This window comes from Anastrepha obliqua, chromosome 3, assembly GCF_027943255.1.
Source record: "Anastrepha obliqua isolate idAnaObli1 chromosome 3, idAnaObli1_1.0, whole genome shotgun sequence".
Classification (NCBI taxonomy): domain Eukaryota; kingdom Metazoa; phylum Arthropoda; class Insecta; order Diptera; family Tephritidae; genus Anastrepha; species Anastrepha obliqua.
This window is the reverse complement of record NC_072894.1, coordinates 73,494,430-73,521,556: the sequence shown is the minus strand read 5'-3', so window position 1 is coordinate 73,521,556 and position 27,127 is coordinate 73,494,430. Positions and strand designations below refer to the sequence as shown.

The 27,127-nt window shown below is 37.1% G+C and overlaps 2 protein-coding genes and 1 non-coding gene across 3 annotated transcripts; 2 read left to right on the top strand and 1 right to left on the bottom strand.

The window, feature by feature from the left end:
• The first annotated feature begins 5,038 nt into the window (after positions 1-5,038).
• Positions 5,039-6,658, top strand: LOC129241783 (40S ribosomal protein S4). Its single transcript, XM_054878292.1, has 5 exons — positions 5,039-5,120; positions 5,408-5,666; positions 5,729-5,826; positions 6,098-6,269; positions 6,328-6,658. The coding sequence occupies exons 1-5, from the start codon at positions 5,118-5,120 to the stop codon at positions 6,579-6,581; spliced, it is 786 nt and encodes a 261-aa protein (XP_054734267.1). The 5' UTR covers positions 5,039-5,117; the 3' UTR covers positions 6,582-6,658.
• Positions 5,872-6,013, top strand: LOC129243310 (small nucleolar RNA psi28S-3327). The gene has a single exon (XR_008582286.1). It is a non-coding gene; the product is annotated as a small nucleolar RNA psi28S-3327 (small nucleolar RNA).
• A 7,594-nt stretch (positions 6,659-14,252) lies between the features above and the next one.
• On the bottom strand, positions 14,253-26,585 carry LOC129242068 (uncharacterized). Its single transcript, XM_054878627.1, has 7 exons — positions 26,580-26,585; positions 21,923-22,886; positions 21,161-21,760; positions 19,043-20,770; positions 18,080-19,003; positions 15,008-15,402; positions 14,253-14,937 (listed from the first exon to the last, which is right to left on the bottom strand). The coding sequence occupies exons 1-7, from the start codon at positions 26,583-26,585 to the stop codon at positions 14,695-14,697; spliced, it is 4,860 nt and encodes a 1,619-aa protein (XP_054734602.1). The 3' UTR covers positions 14,253-14,694.
• Between the last annotated feature and the right edge of the window lie 542 nt (positions 26,586-27,127).

Below are 27,127 nucleotides of genomic sequence, written 5' to 3'. Positions count from 1 at the left end.
GTTTTTAAGTTACAGTGATCACCAGTTCAAAAAACATAGTTTTGCGAAAAACGCATTTAAAGTTTTGCTGCTGCTAGCTACTTGCTCTCGAAAGCTCCGGAGCGCCCTTTGTTGACAGTTGAAGAACTCTAAAAGTGTTTTGTCGGATTCACTTCAAAGTTTCACACAATATTTTTAAGGTATTATACTTAAAAAAAAAGCAAAAAAAAAAAACAATTTTTTGAATATTCTGACTATCCCTAATCCCTTAAAAATATTTTCTTCTCGAATGCGATGTCATAGCAAGAAGGAGTAAACATCTAGGCCTAGTACGGCCAGGGGATAGAGACATCCCAGCAAGACCGTACTAAAGGACTCACAAACTCATAAGCCAAAAGTAGCGAATTTACGCATACAAATGCAAGAAGATTGCTAATTGCTTATGAATGTAAAAGCGAGATGGCTTCTAATGTTGGTTGACATAGTAGTGGTTTTTCCTTTTAAAAAGTGTAAAAACCAAGTGTACGTCCCGATTATTTGTCAAAAATTAAAAGGTCCTCGGTCAGAAGTAAAATATGTAATAAAAAAGAAAAGTTACAAAACGCAATTTAAACAATAAAACGGCAAGTACCATATTAATAAACGTTTTGGGAATGCTTTGAGTAGTGAAGAGTTGCATTTGGATTTATTATATAAAAAAAAAGAGAAAAAGGAAAGGTTGAAGTGCAGTCCATTCGGAACCGAGAATTTTTATATTATGGAACTCAGACGCACACATTCATGACTTTTCCCATTAAAGCATTTTTAAGCATATATTTTGTATATATTAAGAAATCACACTAATTTAAAAATATTTGTTTTTTTTTCGAAGACAATGGAGAATGTATTTTATAGCAGTACCGAGCTGATGGCTGGAATATCTGAGGCCCAAAAAGTACCCACTGTACCACAGAAAAACAGGGGCTTATCTTTGTTTTACTGATTTTTTATTAATTAGTATCTTTAATACTGATTTTTTCATAAATTATAGCCGCACTTGTAATTACGAAAACGTTTGCAGCAATCCAGACCTTCTACCAGGCAGCGGTCGCTGAAGCAGTGGCCCAGCTACTTCAAAATTGGCGAAACTGTGCTGCAACTCTCCCTCAGGTATTGGTCTTATGCACATTATTATATCGAAACGTGTATTTTGGTGTTGCACTTGTTTACGTACCACTTTTTGCATATACATATATAAGTAAAGTTACCGACCATTATGGATTTTTTACCGAAACGACCCGGATTTATATCCGGCCAAGGATTGCCACTCCAGCAGCATTCCTCGTATGTAAGTATGGGGAATGTGTATGCTGCTACAACAACAACAACAACCATTATGGATTTACTTGGATTATATTTTTTAGATTCAACATCCTTTCTGCAACGAATTTTGGAAAATCAATATTATTGTTTCCAATCGGGCCAAATTGGATGAACAACTTAAGTAGTTTAGATTTAATTAAAGAAATACACAAAACAAAAAAAAAACAACAAATATTTAAAATTTATATGGTGTGTGTTGGTGAATAAATTATTTTTGTAAAAATGTAAATACAAGTTAATAAATAAAAGTTAGACAAAAATGTCATTAACATTTCGTTCAATATATTTAATAATAGATAAAAATATCATGGTTTATCCTATCAAATTTGCTTAAGTATATATTTTGAATGCTTGTAAATTAGATAATTCCTTTACATACTTACTTATATAGTCCCTCATATAATTGCTCAGACTACTCCTCATATATCCCTTAGCTATATATATGAGGAATAGTCTGAGCAATTATAAGAGGGACTATATAAGGTGTTCGAGTGAGAGGGCTATAGCATGTATAAATACTAGAAACTCATATGGAGAGAGACAAAATCTCACACATATATGAACTTATCTCTTATGCTTCTCCATTTGGCCTTTACTACATAATGGAAGGTTTTCAAATTCATGAGGGATACTATTCTTAGTGATACGAGTATGTATGTATAAGCCACACTGGTTTAGATGGGATACGCTCCATCCTAAGTGTATTGAGGACACTGGGGTTGGCTTAGATATTCAGCCCTCTCACTGAATCCATTGTAGTACAACCTTAATAGTTTAATGGGAAAATTGGATTTGGGTTAGATATTCGCTGCTATCACTGAATCTATTATAGTACGACTTTAGTAGGCTCTCATTGAGTTCGTAAACACACATCACGTTTCAAGGCACATCTGATTTCATTTGTAGAGCCATTTCGCAGATTTTTCAAAGAAATAATAACGACGAGTTGCGTGGCATGATTTAGTTCACATAACGGTTGTATACTGCAGCGTAAAGAAATCGAGATAGATATAGACATATAAGCCTCTAAGCCTGAAATGTTCAGAATGATGAGAGTAGTCGATTTAACCATGTCTGTCCATGCGTATAAAGTTTAACATTTGCTGTTCTAAAACTAGTTTTGTTTGACCAAAAAACACATGTGCGTATGTAAATGTGAGATGTCATTGGAGTATTTCTCTTAGATGCTAAAATTGTCTGTCGAAACACCCGAGTGTAATGTGTCTTGAAAAAGGCAAATCGATGATGTTGCCTCTTAGTGTTGTTGACTTATTAACGTCTGATGCACAATCGAAATTGAATTTGAATGAATTTGATAAATGTTTCGTCATTTTTCACGTTTGTGTAAATGTAATTTGACCTATTCCATTGCGATTCTATTTAACTCCTCCTCTGTATCCATACAAAACATCTATCAAACAAATAAAATTAAAATTTTGTTTTGAAAATTGCAACCATTCCATCAGTATTTTCTTAAGACGTTGTCACGTTAAACTATCGTCAGTAAACCGACTTTATTTTACTTTAAACTTTTTAACGATTTATTTATTTACATATGTATTTGGAATTTGGCGCTATATCACATTCTACGTTACATCATCATACATGCCCTGCCAACCGTTACTAGCCACTTATCCTCAAAATTTCCATTTCCATTCCAAAACCATTTGGCACTTTTCCTCCAAATAGCAGCTAAAATTATGTATTCTTATGTAATCTTTGACAGATAAACAATTTTACACCATAGAATAGCGCGTTAAAATTATTGAAATTTGGTAGATATTTAAGAACAGCATTCCAACGAGTCGATAAGTCAATGATTGGTGAAAAAAATTCTAGAAACTGATTCCGTCGAGGATAAAAAGGGGCCAAAAACTGGACGTTCTGTTGAAAATGTTGCTGCTGTAGCGCAAAGTGTTGCTGAACAGCCTTTAGCGTCGATATCTCGACGTTCCTCAAGAATTGGGACGTCCATTTCACCACATATTATTGTGAAGAGCTGTATTTTTAAAAAAAGTAGTGTAACCTAAAATAATCTAAATTTTAACATGTTTTATTTGAAAATAACGTCTAGGCGGGTGTTTCGAAAGACCCTTTACCATTCGCTGCGACTCTCGAGCATTTAGAAAATATAGCCTACAAGACACTGCAGTGTTTGCAGCAGTAATTGCATTGTAAGCATGCAAGCTGTTAGTTGCTTTGTCTTTGTAGGTCAATGGAATTCACTTATATGCAATTGTTATGAGAGGAAAAGAGATATAATAGCTGTGTTTTTTTCCGTGCATATGTCTCTGCGCTTAAAATTTATATAAAGCCATATTTATCGGTTTTTTGCAATCTGCTTTATCGACCGGAAATATTAAACGAAATATCAACAGACTGGACGCACTTTGATATCAAGCAAAATTAAAAACCGTGAAGATATGTAAACTAATAATAAAAGGTTTTCCAATAACAGGTGTTACAGCTGAATGGATTACGCTATCGAGAGATGATTAACGATTTTTTATGGCCGGAATTGGATCTTATTGATCTGGACAACGTTTATTTTCAACAAGGCGGCGACGCTACGTGCCACACAAGCAACGAAGCCATTGATCTTTTACGGGAAAAGTTTCCGGACCGTGTTATCTCTCGAAGAGGTGATCACAATTGGCCACCGAGATCTTGTGATTTAACACCTTGTGACGTTTTTCTCTGGGGCCACGTGAAAGAGAAGGTCTACGCCAACAGCCCAGGGTCGATTTAAGACCTCAAGATGGAATTCGTGAGGCTATCGAGGACATAGGGCAGCCACTTCGGTTAAGGAAAATTATTATTTTATTATCAATTATATTAAAAAATAGCATATTTCTTTGAATATTAAAATAACATCTCTTATTAAAAACCCGTATACGTTCACATATAAGTAGATTATCTACTTTTTCGTGCTTAACTTGTAATCCCTAATTAAAGAGCGAGATTACCTCTTCAAAATTTCTCTCCCGAAATCTGAGATTATAAAATAAACCGAGATTATTACCATACTTTTTTACATACAACCCTGTGTTTTCTGTGTAAAAAATTATTATTTCAAAAGCTTAATAAAATGCCTGAAGGCAAAGAAAACAGGTTCTTAGACATAATTTTAATAAAGTGTTTGTTAGGTATTATTAACTATGCATTCATATAACAGAAAAAAGTCTATGTCCATAAAGGCTTTGTAAATGTAATAATATTATAAAATGTAATATCGAATTTCGAATGCGTATTGCTTCCATAAGTTTTTGAAAGCTCAGTAAACGTCGTTTACGGATTTCTGCAAACTGTTTATTACTAGTAGCCAATTGCGCAATTAAATTAGCTATTCCTTCTCCTTGTATTTTCTTTATATCGTTAATAATAATTAAAGAAACCAAAAACACCGAAATATTCCTCCAAAACAATTTCTATGCAGAAAAACGTCTCAAACCAGTACTGACAGCTGATTGTAAATTTTGCAGGTAATCTGCCATATGTGGATGAGTACATTAATTTTGTGGATTAGTAGGTGATTAATGCATATGTGAACGTATTATTAACAACAAAGCAACCAACTTGTCGTGAATACCCCTCCTATTTGCCGCTGCGCTAAGAATTTTTTCGAATTGACAGCCAGGTGGCGTTCTGTATGGAGAAAAAACTCTACATTCCACTGAACTGTAATTAAGCACAACAGAACAAAGTGAACTGTCAAAAAGTCGAGTAGCATCCGGCTGCGGTCCCGTCTTCCTTTCCTTTTTACGTATTTTACCAAGATGGTAGGTGGTGTTAAAGTTGCTGAATAAATTCATTACCATCGTTTATTCCTGGTGTGCGAATTCTTTTAAGTTGTTTGAAAAATATTCTTAAATATTTTACGTTAATGTGTATGTCGTTATTTTCAAGCTAAATTGTAGTTTAGATAAAGTTTGTTGTCGGTATTGCTACGCGGTTCAGTTATGACTACTGCAAATGAATTCGTCTTTGGTGGTGAAATTTACGGCTAACAATTATTCAAGGATAAATAATAGTGAGACATGACAATGTATCAGTGTTTTGATTGCAGGCGCGAGGTCCCAAAAAGCATTTGAAGCGTTTAGCAGCCCCCAAGGCATGGATGTTGGACAAATTGGGAGGAGTATTCGCTCCTCGTCCATCCAGTGGCCCCCACAAATTGCGGGAATCATTGCCCCTGATGATTTTCTTGAGAAACCGCCTAAAGTACGCATTGAACGGTGCTGAAGTGACCAAGATTGTTATGCAGCGTCTGATCAAGGTTGATGGAAAAGTACGCACCGACCCCACTTATCCCGCTGGATTCATGGGTAATTATATGGAAATTATAATGAAAGATATATTCGTTCTTATTCAATGCTTTTTATTTCAGATGTTATTACCATTGAGAAAACTGGTGAATTCTTCCGTTTGGTGTACGACGTTAAGGGCCGTTTCACCATTCACCGCATTTCCGCCGAAGAGGCTAAGGTATGCGTGATACAATCCATTTAAAATTACTAATTTGCTAATACGTACCGGGCTTGATCGAAGACCACATAATTATGATTCGAAACATATGTGTGGTTCAAAAGTAAGCCCAAAGCAATTTTTGTTACGACGGTCACTGAAGGTCTTGATTTCGACTCTTTGGTAACACATACGTGCAATTACAAATGTTCAAATTTTAAATGTTTACGTTCTGTTTTACGTATGGGTTTTTTATAATATCGTGAATAATTGTATTTTTTATATTCTATAGTACAAACTGTGCAAGGTCAGGAAAACACAACTCGGTGTTAAGGGAGTACCATTCGTTGTCACACACGACGGCCGTACCATTCGTTATCCCGACCCTCTTATCAAGGCTAACGATACCGTTCAAGTAGATATTGCCAGCGGAAAGATTACGGATTATATCAAATTCGATTCAGGTAAAAATTGTGATTTACAATTATTATACATTTTTTATAAAGACGTTTGTACATTTAGGAAACTTGTGTATGATCACTGGAGGTAGAAATTTGGGGCGTGTTGGTACCGTTGTTAACCGTGAAAGACATCCTGGTTCCTTCGATATCGTCCACGTAAAGGACTCACAAGGACATGTGTTTGCAACCAGATTGACAAACGTTTTTATTATTGGCAAGGGTAACAAACCCTACATTTCTCTACCTAAGGGCAAGGGCGTCAAACTGAGCATTGCTGAGGAACGCGACAAGCGCTTGGCGGCCAAAACTCATTAAATAGTTATTTAAGACCGGTTTCTATTTTTGCGAAGAATGGATCGTTCACAATAAAGAGAAATCACTAGAATAACCAACGACAATTGTTATATTACTGTATAACATCTTTATCTGCCAAATTTTGTGCATGCACGTTCACATCTTTGATCGGCATAGAAATCCATATGATAGGATAACGAATTCTGGTAGGGGGAAGCAAAAAGAAGTACACTGGTGTCTCCAAATTGCAAGTTTACATATGAATTTAATTTTAAAGGCGGGGAAAAACTTTCTTATTGGCAGATTCTTATGTTAAATTTAAGGAAGCTATGTGTACCAAAGTTCTATGCCAAAAAAGGCAAGTAGGCGTTCGTCAACATTAAAAAATGATCCATTTTCCAAAAATGGAGAGAGCAAAGTGATGCTAGAGGGATGCAATTTTTGTGCTAGAGATTTTTTAGCTAGAAAAAATGATCCATCATGAAAACATCTTTAAGCGCATGAATGTACTTCTTGTAAAGAAACAAATTAATATTTTGTGAAATCTAGAGTTATGTACACTTTCGCTCAGTTTATAGTCAAAAATGCTAAATTGGGAACTCATTTTCGAAAAAAGGTCGGTAAATATGTTACAGTATATTTTTGGTAATTTTTTTTGGACAACACAAACTCGTTTGATATGCCTTTACCGGTTTTTGTAATGAATGCCAAATTTTCCGTTCGTTAGTTTTTTTTGCTTATTTTTCTCTTTGGAAATTCTTTGGAGAATTTCTGCTGACGTTCTTGATTTGGTTTTATGGCTGATGATGAACACAACTATTGTTTTCCTCTTTTGCGAAAAACGACCAACAATTCTTATAACACGGATATAGAGAATTGAAATGTACTAAATCATAGGAATTATAGAGAGCAGATTTATTTCAGAAGTGAGTGAACTTAACGTTACGGAACTTAAGAAAGAGTGGTTACAACGAGGCTTATCAATTTCAGAAAGCAAATCAGAGTTGCAAGTGATTTAAGGTTTCCGGATTAGCGGTCGAAGAGGTGCCGCTCCTGCAAATTCGAGCTAAACGTCAAATTGATGGATACACACATAAAATTGAGGCACATCCAAAACAGGTGATAGCAGTGGAATAGCAGATTTTTTTGTTTTCTTCCTATTTGGTGATTTCAATGTCAAAGTGATCTGCATTTTGTTGTCCCTTCGCTTCTTTGTTTACAATTCAATTGGAATTTTGATGCCCAAACCAACAAATTACAAAAACAAAATACCCGCAAAAACATACAAACTTGGGTTTTGCCCCACTGCTCTCACCTTGTATGGACTAAAACGAAACGTCAAACTACTGGTTATCCAAGTGAAAGAAAATAAAGGATCGACTGTGACTAAATGTAAAACTTATAGTCTTCTGAGTGAATTAATTTTCCTTTTTCAATTTTTTAATCTTTTTTATAAAATTTTATGAAAACTAAACTTCTTTAATAAAAATAAATTTAATAAAATAATTTAAAATAGTAATCAACTTTTATAACTATGTGGTTCATTTTACACTGTCGTTCATCACCATCACCTATAATCCTGATACTGCAGTAACCCACATGCGCTCGGGGTTCAGGCTGAATCAATTAATTTAGAAAAAAATTAGCTAAAATCTTTGAGTTTAAAAAATTAAATTCTTGGAAAAATTATTTTTTACTGAGTAGAGCATATTTAATAATTTCGGATCAGATAGAAAAGTTAAAGTTGATAAAAAATCTGGCCAAAACCCAACGTTGAAACTTGTTGGCGGTCAAATTTTTTTTCTTGTTCACTCCTCTCGGAAGCTTACCGCTACCAGTCCTTAGTGGTAGGAATGCCCACCTGCCGTTGCTTAGGAACAACGCTTTCTTACTGTTTGGAGCGCCATCTGTGTTTCACATTTTTCTGGCAGAAGGATCGCGCAGATGGTTGAGGACTTCGCCAAATTTCGTGTGTCTACGCTATTACCGCAGTCGCCCGCTTCCTCTTGCTGGCGCCACTGATGTTGTATGTGTGTTTTTCTTTTGTTTTTTGCTTGTTTTAGCAGCCACAGTGCAAATAACGTGGATACTATTATACATATTGTGCAGGAGTAAGGGTGGAAAGGATAAATTGTTGGGGTTGAGAAATGGAATTGGAGGATTTTTTGGTTTTTGTTTTTAAAAACAGGGAAAGTAGGTAAATTTGGAATAGTGCAAGGACCGTGCTTTACGCAGGATTCGAACCCATAACCTCTGGAAGGCTAGTGCACTTACGCTAGAAGCTCATTCCATTCATCTAAAATCAATAAGACACGAAAAGTTAGTTTTATTAATCGATAATTCCTGATCGAAACTTTTTTTTGCAAAATTAACAATATGGCAGACTCAGGAAATATTTTTTATATTTTCGAGAAAAAACCGACAATTAATTGTTAAAAAAAAAATCAAAAATAAAAAAAAAATCCTTAAATCAGTCGCGAGTTTTTTAGGGTATTCAAAAGCAGTATACATTTTTTGAAATCTAACAAGCGGTTTTTAAGTTACAGTGATCATTAGTTCAAAAAACATAGTTTTGAGAAAAACGCATTTAATGTTTTGCTATCGAGCTCCGGAGCGCTCGAGCGCCCTTTGTTAACTGTTGAATAACTCGAAAAGTATTTTATTTTTAAGATATTATACTTTAAGAAAATGCAAAAAAAAACCCATTTTTTTGAAAATTCTGACTACCTAACCCTAAAGTACCTAACCCTTTAAAGTAATTTTTATTACTTTACAAATTATGTATAACTCATGAATCTTCCTAGATGTAGTTTGAATTTATTTGATATATTTGCTTTAGCGATTTTGTTTATTTGGTCCCGATTTATAACCATATTGAAGTGTAATCAATTGTTTTAATTTTTTGGGAAATTAGAGTGGTGCTGTCTACCTGTGAGTATACATATACGAATAATTAAACAAAACTGAAGTAAAATTAGAGGTGCTGTAATGCTTAGATCGTTGCAGACCTTAAGTAAATCTTCACGTGTAAAAGATTCGTTAATACTCGTACCAAATACCGAAAAATATGTGTTGGTTTGGACAGAAGATTGCAATGTTCCCATAAAACGTTGTTTAATAAAAGCAAAAGTCCAAAAAATGTATACTCATTTAAAGAAATTGTAAACTGTTTCATTCGACAAGCCAAAATCAAAATTTGTCAGTAGAAATGGCGGATTTAAAAGGTTTCGAAAAAGGTTTTCCTTACACAATTCCAAATTTAAGGAGAGCGCGCTACAGTTGATTATGAAAGTGCTCGGAAATTTAAGGAACTTCCAAAGATAACGGATTAAGGTGGATATACATACAGCTGACAAAATTTATACTTGCTGGAGAGCAATTAAAAAGGCCTACCATTCGGAGTTCAGAGAGAACGTAGGTTCGAATCTCGATGAAATACCAAAATGAAGAAAAAGTTTTTTCTAACAGCGGTCACCCCTCGGCAGGCAATGGCAAACCTCCGAGTGTATTTCTGCCATGAAAAAGCTCCTCATAAAAATATCTGCCGTTCGGAGTCGGCTTGAAATTGTAGGTCCCTCCATTTGTGGAACAACACCAACCAAACGTAAAATTACTTTTTTTTACTTCTCAATAATACATAGGCTGAAAAGTCCTGAGCCTAACAAAGAAAACACGTTTTTTTTGTTCAAAAGTCGCTTTATTTATCAACGTAATTTCCATCAAGAACAACGTAATCATTTCAGCGCTGCTCTAACATTTCAATACCACTTTTGTAGAACGATTTAACTTTTGCCTCAAAATAGGCCTCAGTTTCAGCGATCACCTCTTCATTCGAGCGAAATTTCTTACCGGTGAGCAGTTTTTTAAGCCTGCGAATAGGCAATAGTCACTGGAAGCCAAATCTGGCGAATACGGTAGATGTGGGAGCAATTCGAAGTTCAATTCATGTAGTTTTGCCATTGTTTTTGTTGACTTGTGACACGGACAGAGTCAAATGCCCATGCAATGTAAAGCCAACACATTCCTTTTCTATCATTACGATGTCAGCAACTCACGCAACTTAGCTTTTCGATCATTCAAAACGATTTTGTGAATTTTTTATGTTTTCTGGTGTTTTGGACGACCACTGCGTTGTACATCATAGGTGTCTCCGAGACCACGTTTGAAGTCAGCAAAGCATCGGTTTATTGTTGTTCCTGATGGAGCGGAGTCTTCATAACACTTTTCAAGCCATTGTTTCACTCGAACGGATTCTTTCTCATCAAAATGCAGTCTAAAATAAAAACATGAAATTTTTTTTATCCTTTGTTTTGAAAATAACAAAAGGAAAGTCACTCTTAGCACAATTACTCACGAGCTAATGAATAGAATACCATGAAATTTTAACATCTGTCTTTTTAATGTTAGTACTAACTGAAAAATATGTGAATGCAATAAAACTAGTGCCATCTATATGTTAGGCCCGTAACTTTTCAGACCATGTCTACATCAATACTCCAACTGTTTAACTAGTGTATTATAACCTTCTTCTTCTTCTTAATTGGCGCGATAACCGCTTACGCGATTTTGGCCGAGATTAACAAAGCGCGCCAGTCGTTTCTTTCTCGTGCTAACCGACGCCAATTGGACACACCAAGTGAAGCCAAGTCCTTCTCCACCTGATCTTTCCAACGCAGAGGAGGCCTTCCTCTTCCTCTGCTACCACCAGCTGGTACCGCATCGAATACTTTCAAAGCCGGAGCGTTTGTATCCATTCGGACGACATGACCCAGCCAACGAAGCCGCTGGATCTTTATTCGCTGCGCTATGCCTATGTCGTTGTAAAGCTCATACAGCTCATCGTTCCATCGTCTGCGATATTCGCCGTTGCCAACGTGCAAAGGTCCAAAAATCTTACGCAGAATCTTTCTCTCGAACACTCCAAGCGTCGCTTCATCGGATGTTGTCATCGTCCATGCTTCTGCGCCATACGTTAGGACGGGCATGATGAGAGCCTTGTAGATTGTTAGTTTTGTTCGTCGAGAGAGGACTTTACTGCTCAATTGCCTACTTAGTCCAAAGTAGCACTTGTTGGCAAGAGAGATTCTACGTTGGATTTCAAGGCTGACATTGTTATCGGTGTTAATGCTGGTTCCTAAATATACGAAGTCTTTTACAACCTCAAAATTATAACTGTCAACAGTGACGTGGGTGCCGATACGCGAGTGCGCCGACTGTTTGTTTGAAGACAGGAGGTACTTCGTTTTGTCCTCGTTCACCACCAAACCCATTCGCTTTGCCTCTTTATCCAGTTTGGAGAAGGCAGAACTAACAGCGCGGTTGTTAAGGCCGATGATGTCAATATCATCGGCATACGCCAGCAATTGTACGCTCTTATAAAAAATTGTGCCTGAGCGATTCAGTTCTGCGGCTCGTACGATGCTCTCCAACATCAGGTTAAAGAAGTCATACGACAGCGAGTCACTCTGTCTGAAACCTCGTTTGGTATTATAACCACTTGAATTTTATTCCAACACTTGAAATTATGTACATTGGAATATGTATATTGGAAAAATTTTAATGCAATCCACATATGAAATCACCAGAGATGTGGAAATATTTCTCAATTTTAAAATGTGTGTAGTTAATATTATATTTTTTATCTGTTGAGGAGTTAAAGTGCTCGAGATTAAAGGTCTGTTCGAAAAATAATTGGCCTGAACTCGTTTTGCACGAAAATATTTCAGGTTCTACAAGTATATATATCGAACCTATAGTAAATATTGCTAGATCAGTAGGTAGAGAAGGATTTGACGACATGGATGAAGGAGATATTTATGAATTAATAAATAACGCTGAAGATTTTGATGAGGAAGAGCTTTTACAATTAGCTGATACACCTGACGCAAATAAATAAGTTCGTGCGGTTTTTTTTCGAAATTTGAATTTCGGATCATTCCCATGGCTTTTAAACGTTTGGAAATGGTTGATTGATCAACTCCCAAAGTTTTTGCAACCTCTTCTTGCGTTTGAGCCGGATCTTGATCGAGCAATTCCTCCAATTCGGTATCCATGAACTTTGGCGGCGCACCCTCGCGTTCTTCGTCTTCCAAGCCAAAATCACCACTTTTAAAGCGTGCAAACCACTTCTGGCACGTTCGCTCAGCTAGAGCATGCTCACCATAAACTTCCACCAAGATACGATGACTTTCGGCTGCTTTTTTCTTCATATTAAAGAATTCCCCGCAAAAACACATTATTTGGCACGAAATTCGACAATTTCAAGTGTGGTAAAAATATTGTTGTTTACGCTTCAAATAAAAAACTTATACTGACGTTTGTGCCTTACGACAGTAGCTCTCCAATGAATGTTTGGAAATGTGGATCGATGGAATAATAATCAAGTTACGCCATCTGTTGTAAAACCGCACGAACTTATCCATAGACCTATTATTATATTATAAAGAGTAGTGCTGAAGAAAGCTCAGTGCAGATTACTGACGAAGTAGACGAAAATTTACGTATAGAAAATCTTAATATATAGGTATATGTATATAATTGACGCTTACACCCTTTTTGAGTGTTTGGCCGAGCTGCTCCTCCTATTTGTGGTGTGCGTCTTGACGTTGGAGGAACCTACAGTTTTAAGCTAATTCCGAACGGCAAATGGTTTTTCATGAGGAGCTTTTTCATGGCAGAAATACACTCGGAGATTTGCCATTGCCTGCCGAGGGGCGACAGCTATTAGAAACAACTTTTTCTCAATTTTGCTGTTTCACGGAGATTCAAGCCTACGTTCTCTCCGAATTCCGTATGTTAATCACGCACCAACCTATTCGGCTACGGCGTCCGCTAAATCTTGGAATTGTGATTCTTATGCGGTACGATCTACTGAATTTAAAATAAAAATTCAGCACTGCCTTGCACCATTAGTAAAAATGCAGAAAAAAAACATAAAATAGAATACGAAGAATTATTAAATAGTGAAAATTTAATTAAAAGAGACGAACCAGAAGATATGCTCTTAAAAAAAGGAAAATAATGTAAATTTCAAATGGTGAAATCTTTGAACATTCTATTTTAAAAATAAAACAAGAAATAAAATTCGTCTTGGAATTATGTAATTTATTTGAAATTAACTGTTCTTAGTTACATATGCATAAGCTTTTTACTTAAAATGTTCTTCGTTTGATTTCAAAACGCACATATTTCCTTCCTTTAAAGAGAAAAGTTAAACGAGAATCATTTGTATGAGTACATAACGCGTTACACAGGGCTAATGTTAATTGGGCTGAAAAGTTTTCGGTATGGTGTATTTGCTTTCTGGAGTCGGTTTAGAACTGTAGGTCCCTTCATTTGTGGAAGGCATACTGGAAGGAGGTGCTCGACTAAACACCCAATAAAGAATGTACATACGAGCTAATTGTATACACATGTCTATGTATATATGTACATATAATATAAATAATTTTATAGTAGTCGTTTACTCGCTTGCAGCTTCACTTCCTGAAGGATGAACCTTGGTCAATCCTTAAGTCAAATTTGTTTGGAGCTTACTTTCTCATATAAACGGCATCATAAGCGGGTGTTCCGTTGCTGCCCAGAGGGTACTTCATGGAAACACAACTTAAGCTATGAACTGCTGGAATTTTTTGTATTCTTATTAATCAAATAAACATATTTTCAAACAAAATTATTTAAAATGCCTGTTTGCAATGAAATGGCTATTTCGATGAAAGCAATACAAAACAAATATTTTAGTTTAGACACTTATGCGCGTATTTTATTTATTTTTTATTTACAATGGCCTTTATCGGTTGAAAACTTGAAAACTGGAAAATCATGAAGAAGACATGCTTGGGAAAATATTGTTGTACACATACTTATTGCAATCTAGACTCGACTTTTTTGAAAAATGCTTTAACGGAGCCGCTACAAAACAAGAAGAAATTATATACATATTTATCCGAAGGTCTAGATTTACATACATACATACGAGTGTATGGAATAACATTGCGCTGTAATGGTTTTTCACAAATGTACATTTCTCTGTACATTGATGACATTTTTTAAACTAACTACAAATACGTAAGAGATGATACAAAATGATGATGAGTGTATTTAACTAAAATTTCTTTCATAATCTTAACAATATTCACGATTTTATTGAACTCCGTTTTGTGACTAATTTGCCGGAATCTCGACTATTAATGACTTCAGCATGGAATCCTGTCTCCCAATCGGCATAGTATTTAACGGTGCGAACATTACCATCGGGCTCCACCAGAGAGTATTCGCCTTTTACAACATCTCCATCCCGTTCTTCCTTTTGATGCTTTATATCTCCTGTATATGGGTCATTTACGCCATACTCGAAGGCATATCTAGCATGGTCACTCTGAAATAATTAAAAGCAAAAATCAAAATATTTTATAGGAGAAATTTAGAAGTATTGATAAAATACGCACATAATGTTCATAGTGTTTTTCTGGAATCGTTTTGATAACAGCTGGTTGTATTTTGAGTGCAGGTTGTGTCTTCAGATAAGTTGCGGGGCTAGTACTATGCGCTAGTAAAGGTGAGATTGATGGTGCATATCGATAGAGTCCAGCGCCAAGCGGACCAATACCTCCAACTCCGTGCGCATAGCCACTAAGTAGTTCCCTCTGGTCCTTTAAAATAGGCAAACTCCCTTGGACTGTACTGTATTTTAATGGCGATAAACTTAAACTGCCGCCGACTCCGTGCAGAGATGATGGCCCAGTTTCACCAAGTTTCAAGATCGGTGACAACCCGGTGTGTCCCAATGCTATTGCTCCATAATATGGACCGCCGTGCGCCGAAGGTATTGTTGAATACCCAGCTATAAAATGAATACAATCCATATTTACGCTATTTGAAAAAGGAATTTCCTCTAATACCGCACACACAATGTAAGGATTTTAAAATTCGCAAATATAGGATTTTAAGGCTTTGCGATATTTACTAAATTGTTAGTTCTAAAATAGCACATTATATTTATAATAATTTGATAGATTTTTTTACCTCTCATTTTGATGTTAAAGAAAACCGTTTTTTTATGCCAGGGGACATTTTTTGAGCGTCTTTGTCCAGGAAGTGAGCTTTAGATTTTCAACGTAATTAATTCCTGTTGCAATAAAAGCATGTAGGTAGGTCCTTCGTCTACTAACCGAGTGCAGTCTAGGAGATCTAACCGGCTTAGAGATTACAGAAAAACGGGGGGCATGTGTACTGTATGGCGCAAAACAGCCTGCTGAAATACCAACTGAAGTAAATTTGAAAATGGACTCCAAGTTTGAGAGCAATCGGGTTGCATTTCCAGTCTTCAGTACATTTAAAAAACAATTGGATCGCAGGAAAACCATACGAGGCCTGCGAGCTGTGTAGGTCTCTTATCAGGAAAGAAAGCCGGAAAGTGAGAGCCAAGAGCTTAAGTAACTAGCCCCCAAGAAACATATGTGAAAACTCATAGAATCATAGTGACTCCGGGTCCGGATATGAAATCCAAATACCAAATGATAGAAAAGAAAGAGAAACGTTCGGCCAAACTTCTAACAAAACATGTAAATACAGGTCAGACCACAAGTTCGTGCGTATTTTACCCATAACTTCACTTTTGTGCGATTTTTGCATACAAAAAATTATTCGCGGAATATAACGGAACTATTTATATTTTCTTTGATATATTGTGCATTCAACAAGTCATTTAATCGTGGATAGAAGCGCGTGTTGGTAAAAAATAAAATGGAATCTTCGAACGCGTATAAGAGGCATATTTTGTATTGCCTCTGGTAAAAATGCAACAACTGCTGCTGCAGAAATAAACACTGTTCACGGAGAGTATACCCTGAGTGTAAGGAGTGCGCAAAAGTAGTTTTCAAAATTCATCGCATGGAACAGTTCACAGGCACCTGGTTCAGTCGGGAAAGGTTTCAAAGCTGGGAAAATGGGTTCCGCATAGGCTTTCCGTCGCCAACCTTCAGCAGAGAGTGAATGTGTGTTCTCAGCTGCTGCAACAGCTTGAAAGTTTTTTGAACCGTATCGTTACTGGTGATGAAAAATGGGTCCTTTACAATAACCCTGTTCGCAAACGCCAATGGTTAATGGCTAAAGATGAAGCACCAGAACCGACCCTTAGAGATGGCGTTCACCCCAAGAAGATTCTCCTGTCTATTTGGTGGGATATGGCCGGTATTGTTTATTACGAACTTCTGAAACCAAACCAGACGATAACTGCTGTTTATTATTCCCATCAGCTATCAAACCTCAATCGACCGTCTTTAGTGAATAGACGCAAAGTTTTGTTTCACCACGACAACGCAAGACCTCATACCGCAAGGCAAACATTAGGCAAGCTGAACGATCTCGGATGGGTGCTAATGCCGCATCCACCATACTCTACGGATATTGCACCTTGTGATTATCACCTTTTCCGTGGACTTCAATCCCATATGAGTAACAAGAACTACTCCTCAAAAGAAGCTATAAAAAGGGATATCGAAGCGTATTTTGGCTCCAAGGACAAATAAGTTTTTGAGCAGGGAATTAAGAATTTTCCGTTAAGAAAACAATGTAAATAATGAAGGAAAATATATTATTGATTAATAAATACTTTAAACATCTTTTTTATTAATCTTAAAACCACCTTTAAAAAACGCACGAACTTATGGACTGACCGATATATTAAGCACGCTTCTAGAAATTTCAACGCGATGTTTCGAAATGTTTCTTCTTGTAAAAATTGTTGGAGTTCGATCCGAAATGCAGGTATCAGTTGTTAGCGGAACACGAAAAGGATCTAAAAGTTGCCTAATATAAATCTGATGCCCCTAGTTTCAAAACCCGATAGAATTTCAGTAAGATCTTGATGACCATACCATAGCTAGGGAGCGGCTACCGTAATTTGGTTGTGGCATCCAAAATACGCCATCCAACATTACCATTAAGGTTAAGGCGATTTCCAAGCCAATGAAAGTTTGAAATATCATACTTCTATATGGTTTAAAAAAAATTTTAAATGTCGATAAAAACAGATACATTTTACGAGTATGCATTATATATGCCATGCAGTGTATAACAGTTTGACTAATTTCTTTTTATGGAATAGTAAAAGTAGTCGAAAATTCCATAAACGTATCTGTTCATATTTGCATATTTAACTCATTTCACCTTTGACCTCCAGGGACCCTCGGTATGACTCGTCATACCTTCACTATTTTTTTTTTTGAAGAACAGTTTACCATAGGTGTTGTTTTGTTTGTTCATTCATAGCTCATTGCTTAGGTGCCCAAATTAAATCATTATATTATATTTTAAAATAATTATTTCAATTGGGGAGGGGGAGGACTATATTCCTAAAGTTATGATTAGTCATGGGTTTGTCTAAGGTTAATTTGTCTCTAAGGCAATGCAGGACAAGGAGTGGTGGTGTAAGGTATGTGTAAGCAAATCTAGGTCACGGTCACCGGCTTATTAATTTAAATAAGTATATTTGTTAAAATTAGCAATTCATATATTACTTGATGTTAACGGTGTTGAAGCGGAATAACTCAAGCCAGATTTGCCATAAACGGGTTGCGCCAAGTTTGCTACAATAGGAATTTTCTGTTGGTGTAGGAGCGCTGCATTGGTTAGATCTTTACCCAAACCTAAACTGCTAAGTGAACTCTGAACTGCATATCCACCGATACCTGCTTTAGTAGATATACCGGAGTATTGTTGAGATATAGCACCACTGCTTGACAGCTTAGCTAAACCTGTACTTGAATGGATTGCTGATAAGGCTGGCGAGGCATATGTTGCTACTTTTGCTAACGCAGGAGTAGATATAACGGGCGTGATGGCTGGCACTGAGTAAGGATTTATTTTGCTTACTGCAATGGCGGGCTGCTTGGAGATGTATTGATGAGAAACAGATCCACTGGAACCGTATTTTGCTGACCCAGTGCTGGAATGTATGGATATTACGCCTGGTAGTGGATAGGACGACGATTTTGTTATATCAAGTGTCGGCGCAAGGTAATCTTTAGCAGAAGTTGTCAATGTGGCTGCTTGAGTTGCAAATAGCAGTGGTTGCGACGGCTTCGAAACGAGCTGATGGGATATAGCACCGCCACCGGCATATTTTACAGACTGCGCTCCCAAATTAACCGACTTAATCGACGGGTTGGCATAATTTAAAGCTGAAACGGCTGGTGCCGTCGCATAGCTTACGGTTTGCAAAGGTTTGGAAACGTATTGATGGGAAACTGCACCACTACTTGCATATTTTACTGATTGAGATCCTAAATGTGTGGCAGTTAAGTCAGAGCCTGAAGAGTATTGGGTGAGACCAGACGTTACAATTGGCGCTACGACTGGTGCAGCGACTTTGGTTATAGCAGGCGCCGAGTATGTAACTGGTTGTAAGGGCTTAGAAATATACTGGTGGGATATTGCGCCACCTGTACCTATGGCTGAAACGGCTGGAGCAGTAGCATAACTGCTATGTTGTGAAATTCCAAGGCCAGAGGAATATTTTGTCACAGTGGGTGCGGGATATGCTTCTACTCTTGTAACTGCCGGGATAGCAACGGCAGGGGTTTTTACCAGCGGTGACGCTGCATAGCTAACGGTTTGTAAAGGCTTCGAAACATACTGATGAGAAATCGCTCCACTACTTCCGTATTTCACGGACTGAGCTCCCGCATGGATAGATGAAGAGCCCGAAGGGTATTGAGTTACAACTGGTGTTAAAACTGGGGATACAGCAGCGATCTTGCCAACTGCTGGAGTTGAATACGTCAAAGGTTGTATGGGTTTGGAAACGTATTGATGTGAAACTGCACCACCATGTTGGGAAACTCCGAGGCCAGAAGAATACTGGGTAATCGCAGGCGCGGCATAAGTTCCCACTTTAGCAATAGCAGGGACTGCAACGGTTGGTATCTTCGCAACTGGTGCAGCTTCATAGCTCACTGTTTGTATAGATTTGCCAATCGCTGGAGTTGAATATGTCAAAGGTTGTATAGGTTTCGAAACGTATTGATGTGAAACTGCACCACCATGTTGGGAAACTCCGAGGCCAGAAGAATACTGGGTAATCGCAGGTGCGGCGTAAGTTCCCACTTTAGCAATAGCAGGGACTGCAACGGTTGGTATCTTCGCAACTGGTGCAGCTTCATAGCTCACTGTTTGTATAGATTTGCCAATCGCTGGAGTTGAATATGTCAAAGGTTGTATAGGTTTCGAAACGTATTGATGTGAAACTGCACCACCATGTTGGGAAACTCCGAGGCCAGAAGAATACTGGGTAATCGCAGGTGCGGCGTAAGTTCCCACTTTAGCAATAGCAGGGACCGCAACGGTTGGTATCTTCGCAACTGGTGCAGCTTCATAGCTCACTGTTTGTATAGATTTGCCAATCGCTGGAGTTGAATATGTCAAAGGTTGTATAGGTTTCGAAACGTATTGATGTGAAACTGCACCACCATGTTGGGAAACTCCGAGGCCAGAAGAATACTGGGTAATCGCAGGCGCGGCATAAGTTCCCACTTTAGCAATAGCAGGGACTGCAACGGTTGGTATCTTCGCAACTGGTGCAGCTTCATAGCTCACTGTCTGTATAGATTTGCTAATCACTGGAGTTGAATATGTCAAAGGTTGTATAGGTTTCGAAACGTATTGATGTGAAATTGCGCCGCCACCTTCATACTTGACAGATTGAGATCCCGAATGAATAGACGATAACCCAGAGCCTGAAGTGTATTGTGTTACTACAGGCTTTATTACAGGTAACGCGGCAGCGACTTTAGTTATTGCAGGGGCCGAATATGTCAAAGGCTGATGTGAAATTCCTCCCGAGGAGCCGTATGACGCATAGTTGCTGCTAGTGATAGACGATACAGCTGGTGCAGCATAGTTGACAATTTTAGATACTCCGAGACCAGAATTATATTGTGAAAGCGTAGGCGAAGTGACGGGAGCAACTTTAGTTAAGGGCACTGCGGCATAACTTGAAGTCTGTACGGGTTTCGAAACATATTGATGCGAGACTGCTCCGCTGCTTGTATATTTGGCGGATTGTGTTTCCAACTGGATAGCTGTTACAGATGGTTTTATAACTGGTGAAATTGCTGAAACTTTGGATATCGTGGGAGCTGAATAAGTTAATGTTTGTATAGGTTTGGAAATCTCTTGATGAGAAACTGCGCCAGCAGAAATTCCTTGACCTGAAGCGGCGTAGTGGCCATGTTGTGAAATTCCGAGTCCAGAAGAAAATTGTGTAATTGACGGTACAGCGTAAGTTGCAACTTTGCTAACTACTGGAATGCTGGCTACTGGTACTTTAGCTACCGGTGCAGGGGCATAGCTTACTGCCTGCAAGGGTTTCGAAACATACTGATGAGAAACTGCGCCACCGCCTGAATATTTGACAGATTGAGAGCCTGAGTGGATAGACGATAAGCCAGAACCTGAAGAATATTGTGTTATGCCGGACGTTATTATTGGAGCCGCAGCTGCGACCTTAGTTATCACAGGAGCTGTATATGTTTGGACAAGTGGTTGTATAGGCTTTGAAATATGTTGAAGAGAAACGCCGCTACTGGAAATTCCGTGGCCTGAAGAATACTGTGTAACTGAGGGAGCAGTATAACTGCCATGTTGAGAAACTCCAAGACCTGTAGAATATTGCGTAACTGTGGGAGCAGCGGCAGCTGTTACTGTAGATACGGCTGGAATAGCAATGGCAGGTACCTTAGCTACCGGTGTAGTTGCATAGCCCACAGTCTGCAAAGGTTTCGAGACATACTGATGAGAAACTGCTCCACCACTTGCATACTTAAGAGACGGAGATCCTGTAGAGAGAGATGAAAGAGAGGGAACAGCATAACCTACCTCTTTATTCAAGGTAAGACCGGAAGAGTACTGAGCAACTGCTGGTGCTACAAGTGGTGTTGTTATGGCAGCCACTTTAGATACGCTTGGACTAACGAAACTCACTGATTGTGTTGGTTTGGAAACAAATTGGTGAGATATAGCTCCATTCGTACTATACTTTTCACTACTATAACCAGATTCCACGGCTGCAGCCACTGGGTAGTGAGCAATTGCTGGTGTAACTGCTGGAGTTACAACTCCTGAAACATATGCTGTTGAAGATACTGGTTTTGATACTTGTTGATGGGAATATGCCCCACTTGAAATAACAGATTTAGCGCCTGGAGCTGCGTAGCTAACGATATTTGATATGGGGCCAGAGTATTTTGTAATGACCGGCGCAGGTACATTAGGTATTGCAATCTTTTGAATAGCTGGAGCGGCATAACTAATTTGTTGTATTGGTTTCGAAATGTATTGGCTTGATGTTGCTCCACCAGCACCATATTTAGATAAATCTACACCAGATGTTACGTATTGCGATTGATATGCTCCCGCTTTCAAGCCTGAGGAATATCCCACAGACAGTGGAGTATATTGCGAAACGGGTGTACTTGAAAGGTAAGTGCTTGATATATGCGGTGCGTACGAGTAAGATCCAAGCGACGAGAACGCTTTCTCGGTTAACAGATTTCCATCCAATTTAGTGAGAGATGTGGATATTAAGGGATTTGTTAACTTTTGAGTGTATGGAGTGTTATAGGATATTGCAGGCGCGTATGAGTTTAGTTGTCCTGTTTGGAATGGTGTGACATATGTGGAAGCTTTCGAGATCGTTGGGCTAGATTGATAGTATGAGTATTCCGATGATTCATATTCAGAACTTTTCGATGCAGCAGGGGATGTGAAGCTTTGGAATTTGAGATTCGGTATTGTAGTATAAGTCTTTGATAATCCAGGTGAAGTAAGAGCTCCAATTTTGGTTACTTTTGATTCGACGGTTGCGACAGGCGGTAGGTATGCGTTTGATATTCCCTCCACTTTGGGTGGTATGAGCACTCTTTTAGAAATGGAAGGTGTAAGCAAATTTTTTAATTCAATGTCTTGCTGGATGAGCCCAGAAGTTTTAAGGGGCTGATCTGCATATGTAATACCTCCATTCTTTGGCGCTGCATTTGTTGATATTTGCAATAACTTATCACCAAGTCCAATTCGAGATACTCCAACTTCGCTTTCATAATATGATTCGGATGATTTCACTGTATCAACATTTAGATATCCACTATCCGACTGACTTCCCAATGACAAAGGAATTTTATATTTAGCTCTTGCGGGAGTCACTGATAGTTGCACGTTTGGCGGAGGGTAAGCATAACCAGCTGACGCTGCGAGTACGCAGTCTGGTATGACGATTGGTTTTGTACTCGCCCACACTGTGCTACAAAAGCACAATAGCGCTAATTGAATCTGAAATTAAAAAAATAAAATTAATTAATTAATGCTAAATAGAGTCTGTCATATGTACATTACATTACAATTTTTTACTTTTTACTTTTTATATTTTAATATAATACTGCTCTTATCGAAATCGTGTTGTAAATGTCAATAGAATACAGAAATACCGCTGCGAGGTATTAGGAAAAAGAGAATTTCGAGACAAGGCCTGCTTTGCTCAATTATCAAAATTATGGGTCCGGCAGATTACTCCAACTACCATTGAATCAGCCTTTTGATGCGCCAAAAACTTACTAGGTCTCAATAATCTGGTTTAAAACTTGATCATTTAAAAATGTTTGTAAAAATTAGTGAAGAAAATTTGGGAGCGAAAATAATTATTTCATTATAATTTTAAGACTTGTACAAAATTTGTTACAAAATGGTAAAATTATTGGACTCCGATTAAGTCATCGTTAGAAAGCCATAGCTAACTAGATGCGAAACTCTTTTTCTCGTGCGAGCGTTGTCAACAGTAATACTGAACCGGAAGAAACATGGATTGGGTTTAATTCAAACAAAAATTGGGAATATTCAGTTTCCACACCGCCACTGAGTATTTAGTGCGCGGTTCCCTAGTAAGCTTACATCATATATACACATACATACAATAAAATATGTAGTAAAATAAAGGGTTTTCCAATAACAGGTGTTATGAATGAATGAATTGAGGATTTACGGAGAGGATTAACGGTTTTTTATGGCCGGAATTGAATGGTATTGGTCTGGACAACATTTATTTTCAACAAGACGGCGCTATGTGCCACACAAGCTACGAAACCATTGATCTTTTACGGGAAAAGTTTCCGGACCGTGTTATCTCTTGAAGAGGTGATCACAATTGGCCACCGAGATCTTGTGATTTAAAACCTTGTCACTTTTTTTGTGAGCCAGGGTCGATTCAAGACCTCAAAGGTGGAATTTGTGAGGCTATCGAGGACATAGGGCAGCCACTTTGCAATTCGGTTATGGAAAATTACATGAAATGGATATTGTCCTGTAAGCCTGGTCGTGGTGGCCATTTGTCTGATGTTATTTTCCACTATTAATGGCATACCTTCCTCTTTGTAATGAAATAAACATCCGATTATTTATATTAAAAAATAGTATTTTTATTTGAATATCAAAATAACAGCTCTTTTGGAAAAACCTTTGTTTAATTACAATGTTGGTATCAAATGAAAGTTTTAGTACAGTAAAAACTTTCGTATAGAACTGCCATCTATTAAATTTTTAAGTAAATTAAATATCTAAGTTAAATAAATATCGGCCACACTCTACGCAAACCTGTGAGCGAAGTAGCACATGTCGCTTTGGAATGGAATCCGCAAGGAAGAAGAAATAGGGGTCGACCGAAAACGACATGGCGAAGGAGAATCAACAGAGAGACGAGCAAATCATATACCGAACTAACAGCTTTAGCACGTGGAGAAATAGGTGGAAATCCCTTGTGACTGGAGTAATTTCCTAAATATTTATATGTTTATATAATATTTCTTGAACATGTCAATAATAATATACTTATAATAAATAATTAAAATAGCACAATATGGGTATATTTGAGAGAGCATCAGGGTTGCCATAAAAGTAAAAAATGAGAACTAATTAAACAATATTTTGCGATATTGATATCAACAAAAGCCCTTTAAGAGAACTTGAAAACCAATTTTTGAGAAAGGTTGCCATATATATTAGTTAAAAAATATTAATATAATATTATCATATTTGTTCTATACATATTAGAATATAAATGTCAAACGAAAGATGCTTAGGAATTCTTTGATGCTGAAAATTTTTTGAATGGAATTTCAATTATTTTTTTAGTTTAAGCATTAAGATATAAATTACAAAGTTTTTTCAAATGAAAGATTTTGAAAGAAGCTTTAACGGGTTGGCAACTTTTGGATAACCGTTTATTCTATAATACCTGCACGGACCTTGATGTATTGCTACATCTGCCTCTATTTTTCATACAAGCTCTGCTTAGGTCATCGGGCCAAACAGCAGTATTAGCTTCTTTGGATTATTGAAATATAACGGTGAATAAGTGGATAAATATTTTTTCTTAGAAGCCCTCAATCTAGCCTGGCATTAATTCCCATTTAAGAAACCGAACTGTAGAAAAAATGGTAAATCGGTAATAGATAACTGCCCATGGTATACAACTTTTTGCTAGAATTTTATATTCGAACTGAGTCAGAAATTGGGCAGAGCAAACCTTATAGGGTTTTTGCAACACTCATCGTTTTGATACTTGGTGACAATATCACGTGAAATAGATTTTGAAGCGTTCGATTAATTTCTAATTAAAATCCAAATTAATAGAGAATTTTAGCCTTGAGGTACCGCTGGGCACATTTCAAAGTACAAATGGAAAAGGACTTGACTTCGCTAAGCTTACTCTAGAGCTCTAACAATTATAACTAACTTGTTCTTGTACAGTCACAAGAGTTATTGAAGCTATTGTTGGCAAAGAAAACATGCTGGCGCACAAAATTTATGAAAAATCGAAATATAATCAAAAATAGTTCAAATATACAATTTAAATATGATCGTTTTTAGGCTGTTTTTGCAAATTTACGAATTTTTAAATTAGTAGATAATTCCGCCTAATTAGTGATTTCTGAGATGAAAAAAGCTCCTTATAAAAAAAAACCGTCTGCTGTTCGGAGTCAGCTTAAAACTGTAGGCCCTGCATTTTTGGAATAACATCAAGACACTCGCCACAAATAGGAGGAGCTTAGCCGAACACCTAACGGGTGTAAGCACCAATAATATATATATATAATATTTAAATTTGAATTGGTCGAGGCAAGAAGCACCAAGAGATTTGGTGACTCCTAAAACACGCAGGTTAAAAAGTCCATTGCATTTATATAATATTCCATTCCAAAGCAATAATATGTACATACATATCTATAATTAGCGATTAAATATAGTTTAAGGTAAAATAAGTAAAATAACTAAAAATATGATTGCTAAAATTTTGATTAATTTTGATTTTTTTAAACTATTTTTAATGGTAAATAATAATGATTATTTTTTGACTACTTCCATTTATAATCGATTACTAATCATGAAAAAAAAAAAACAAATACCGGTATGTAATCAATAATGCGTACTTAAAGGAACATAATTTAAAAACCACTGGAAGTATTTAATAACAGTTATTTAAAAGATCTGACTTGTACTTACCAATAACCTTTACAAATTTATGGGAGGGTAAATGAAATTAAAATAATTCAGTTATATCTTTCTCAAGTTGACTTTAACAAACTTATATCTTTGATTATTTCACAGTTTCAAGTCCAATGAACCTTTATATAATATATATTTAAATAATTCCCGGCTTTTTGTCACCTGCAAATAATTTTTTAACACAACTATGTTTACACTTTTCGAATAATTCCAGTTTGGCCCAATATTCCTATATTTTGTAATTTTTCGTCATAATTTTTCAGTCCCTAAAAAGACATTTTATAGTCACATTTTCATCACTTTTACCTACGCACATGCACACATACAGATGTATGCACAATAAACACCTCCATTTATGGCTGTAACTAGCTTACACAATTTTATTCTCACTAATTTGCATCGCATGCACATACTATACATACATATATACTATGAGCACTTATGCAGTATGTTTTTAGCAACACTCACCTTCATACTCTCTTTTTTGATAATTCTTAATTAAAAATTGTTAATAAAATATATTTCGAAGTCTTCGATTCAACTACATATTAAGGTCCTTATCACATTGGACATTTATTGGCACTTATGCAATTTTAATCCTTTATACATATACACATATCCAAGGTAAGTGTTGATGGTTTGTCGCGCGCGCGTATCCTTTTCAATGGGCGTTAACGATTTGATTTGCGCTCCAACGAACTGGAGCGTCGCGAAACACTACCAGCTAGCCAGGCCCTATTGTCGTTTATATACGGTCAATGTGGTCCCCAACCGATCACAGCATCAGCAGTAGCAGCGATAGTGACAGTGGCAGCAGCGGTGGTGGTGGCGACAGTGGCAACAAAAATTGGCAGTATATCCAAAAAGGCTGTGACAACTAGTGCTAGATTGTACATATATATATAATGGCATGAATCAAAATTATGAATTCGCAAAAAGGCGAAGCATGCGCCAAAACGCTTGGTGAACTACAACTACAATTGGTGCGTCTAACGACTATTGGTTGCGCCGGCGTA

Bases quoted from the DNA above. Each gene is read 5' to 3' on its own strand.
- LOC129241783 (XM_054878292.1), top strand. The intron at 5,667-5,728 runs GTAATTATATGG...TTTTTATTTCAG, and splicing joins TTATCCCGCTGGATTCATGG to ATGTTATTACCATTGAGAAA. The intron at 5,827-6,097 runs GTATGCGTGATA...TATATTCTATAG, and splicing joins TTTCCGCCGAAGAGGCTAAG to TACAAACTGTGCAAGGTCAG.
- LOC129242068 (XM_054878627.1), bottom strand. The intron at 19,004-19,042 runs GTTATGCTACTG...CCATAGGTACAG, and splicing joins TGGAATTTCACAACATAGCA to GTGGCGCAATATCCCACCAG. The intron at 15,403-18,079 runs GTAATATATGAA...TTCATTTTATAG, and splicing joins TTCAACACCGTTAACATCAA to CTGGGTATTCAACAATACCT.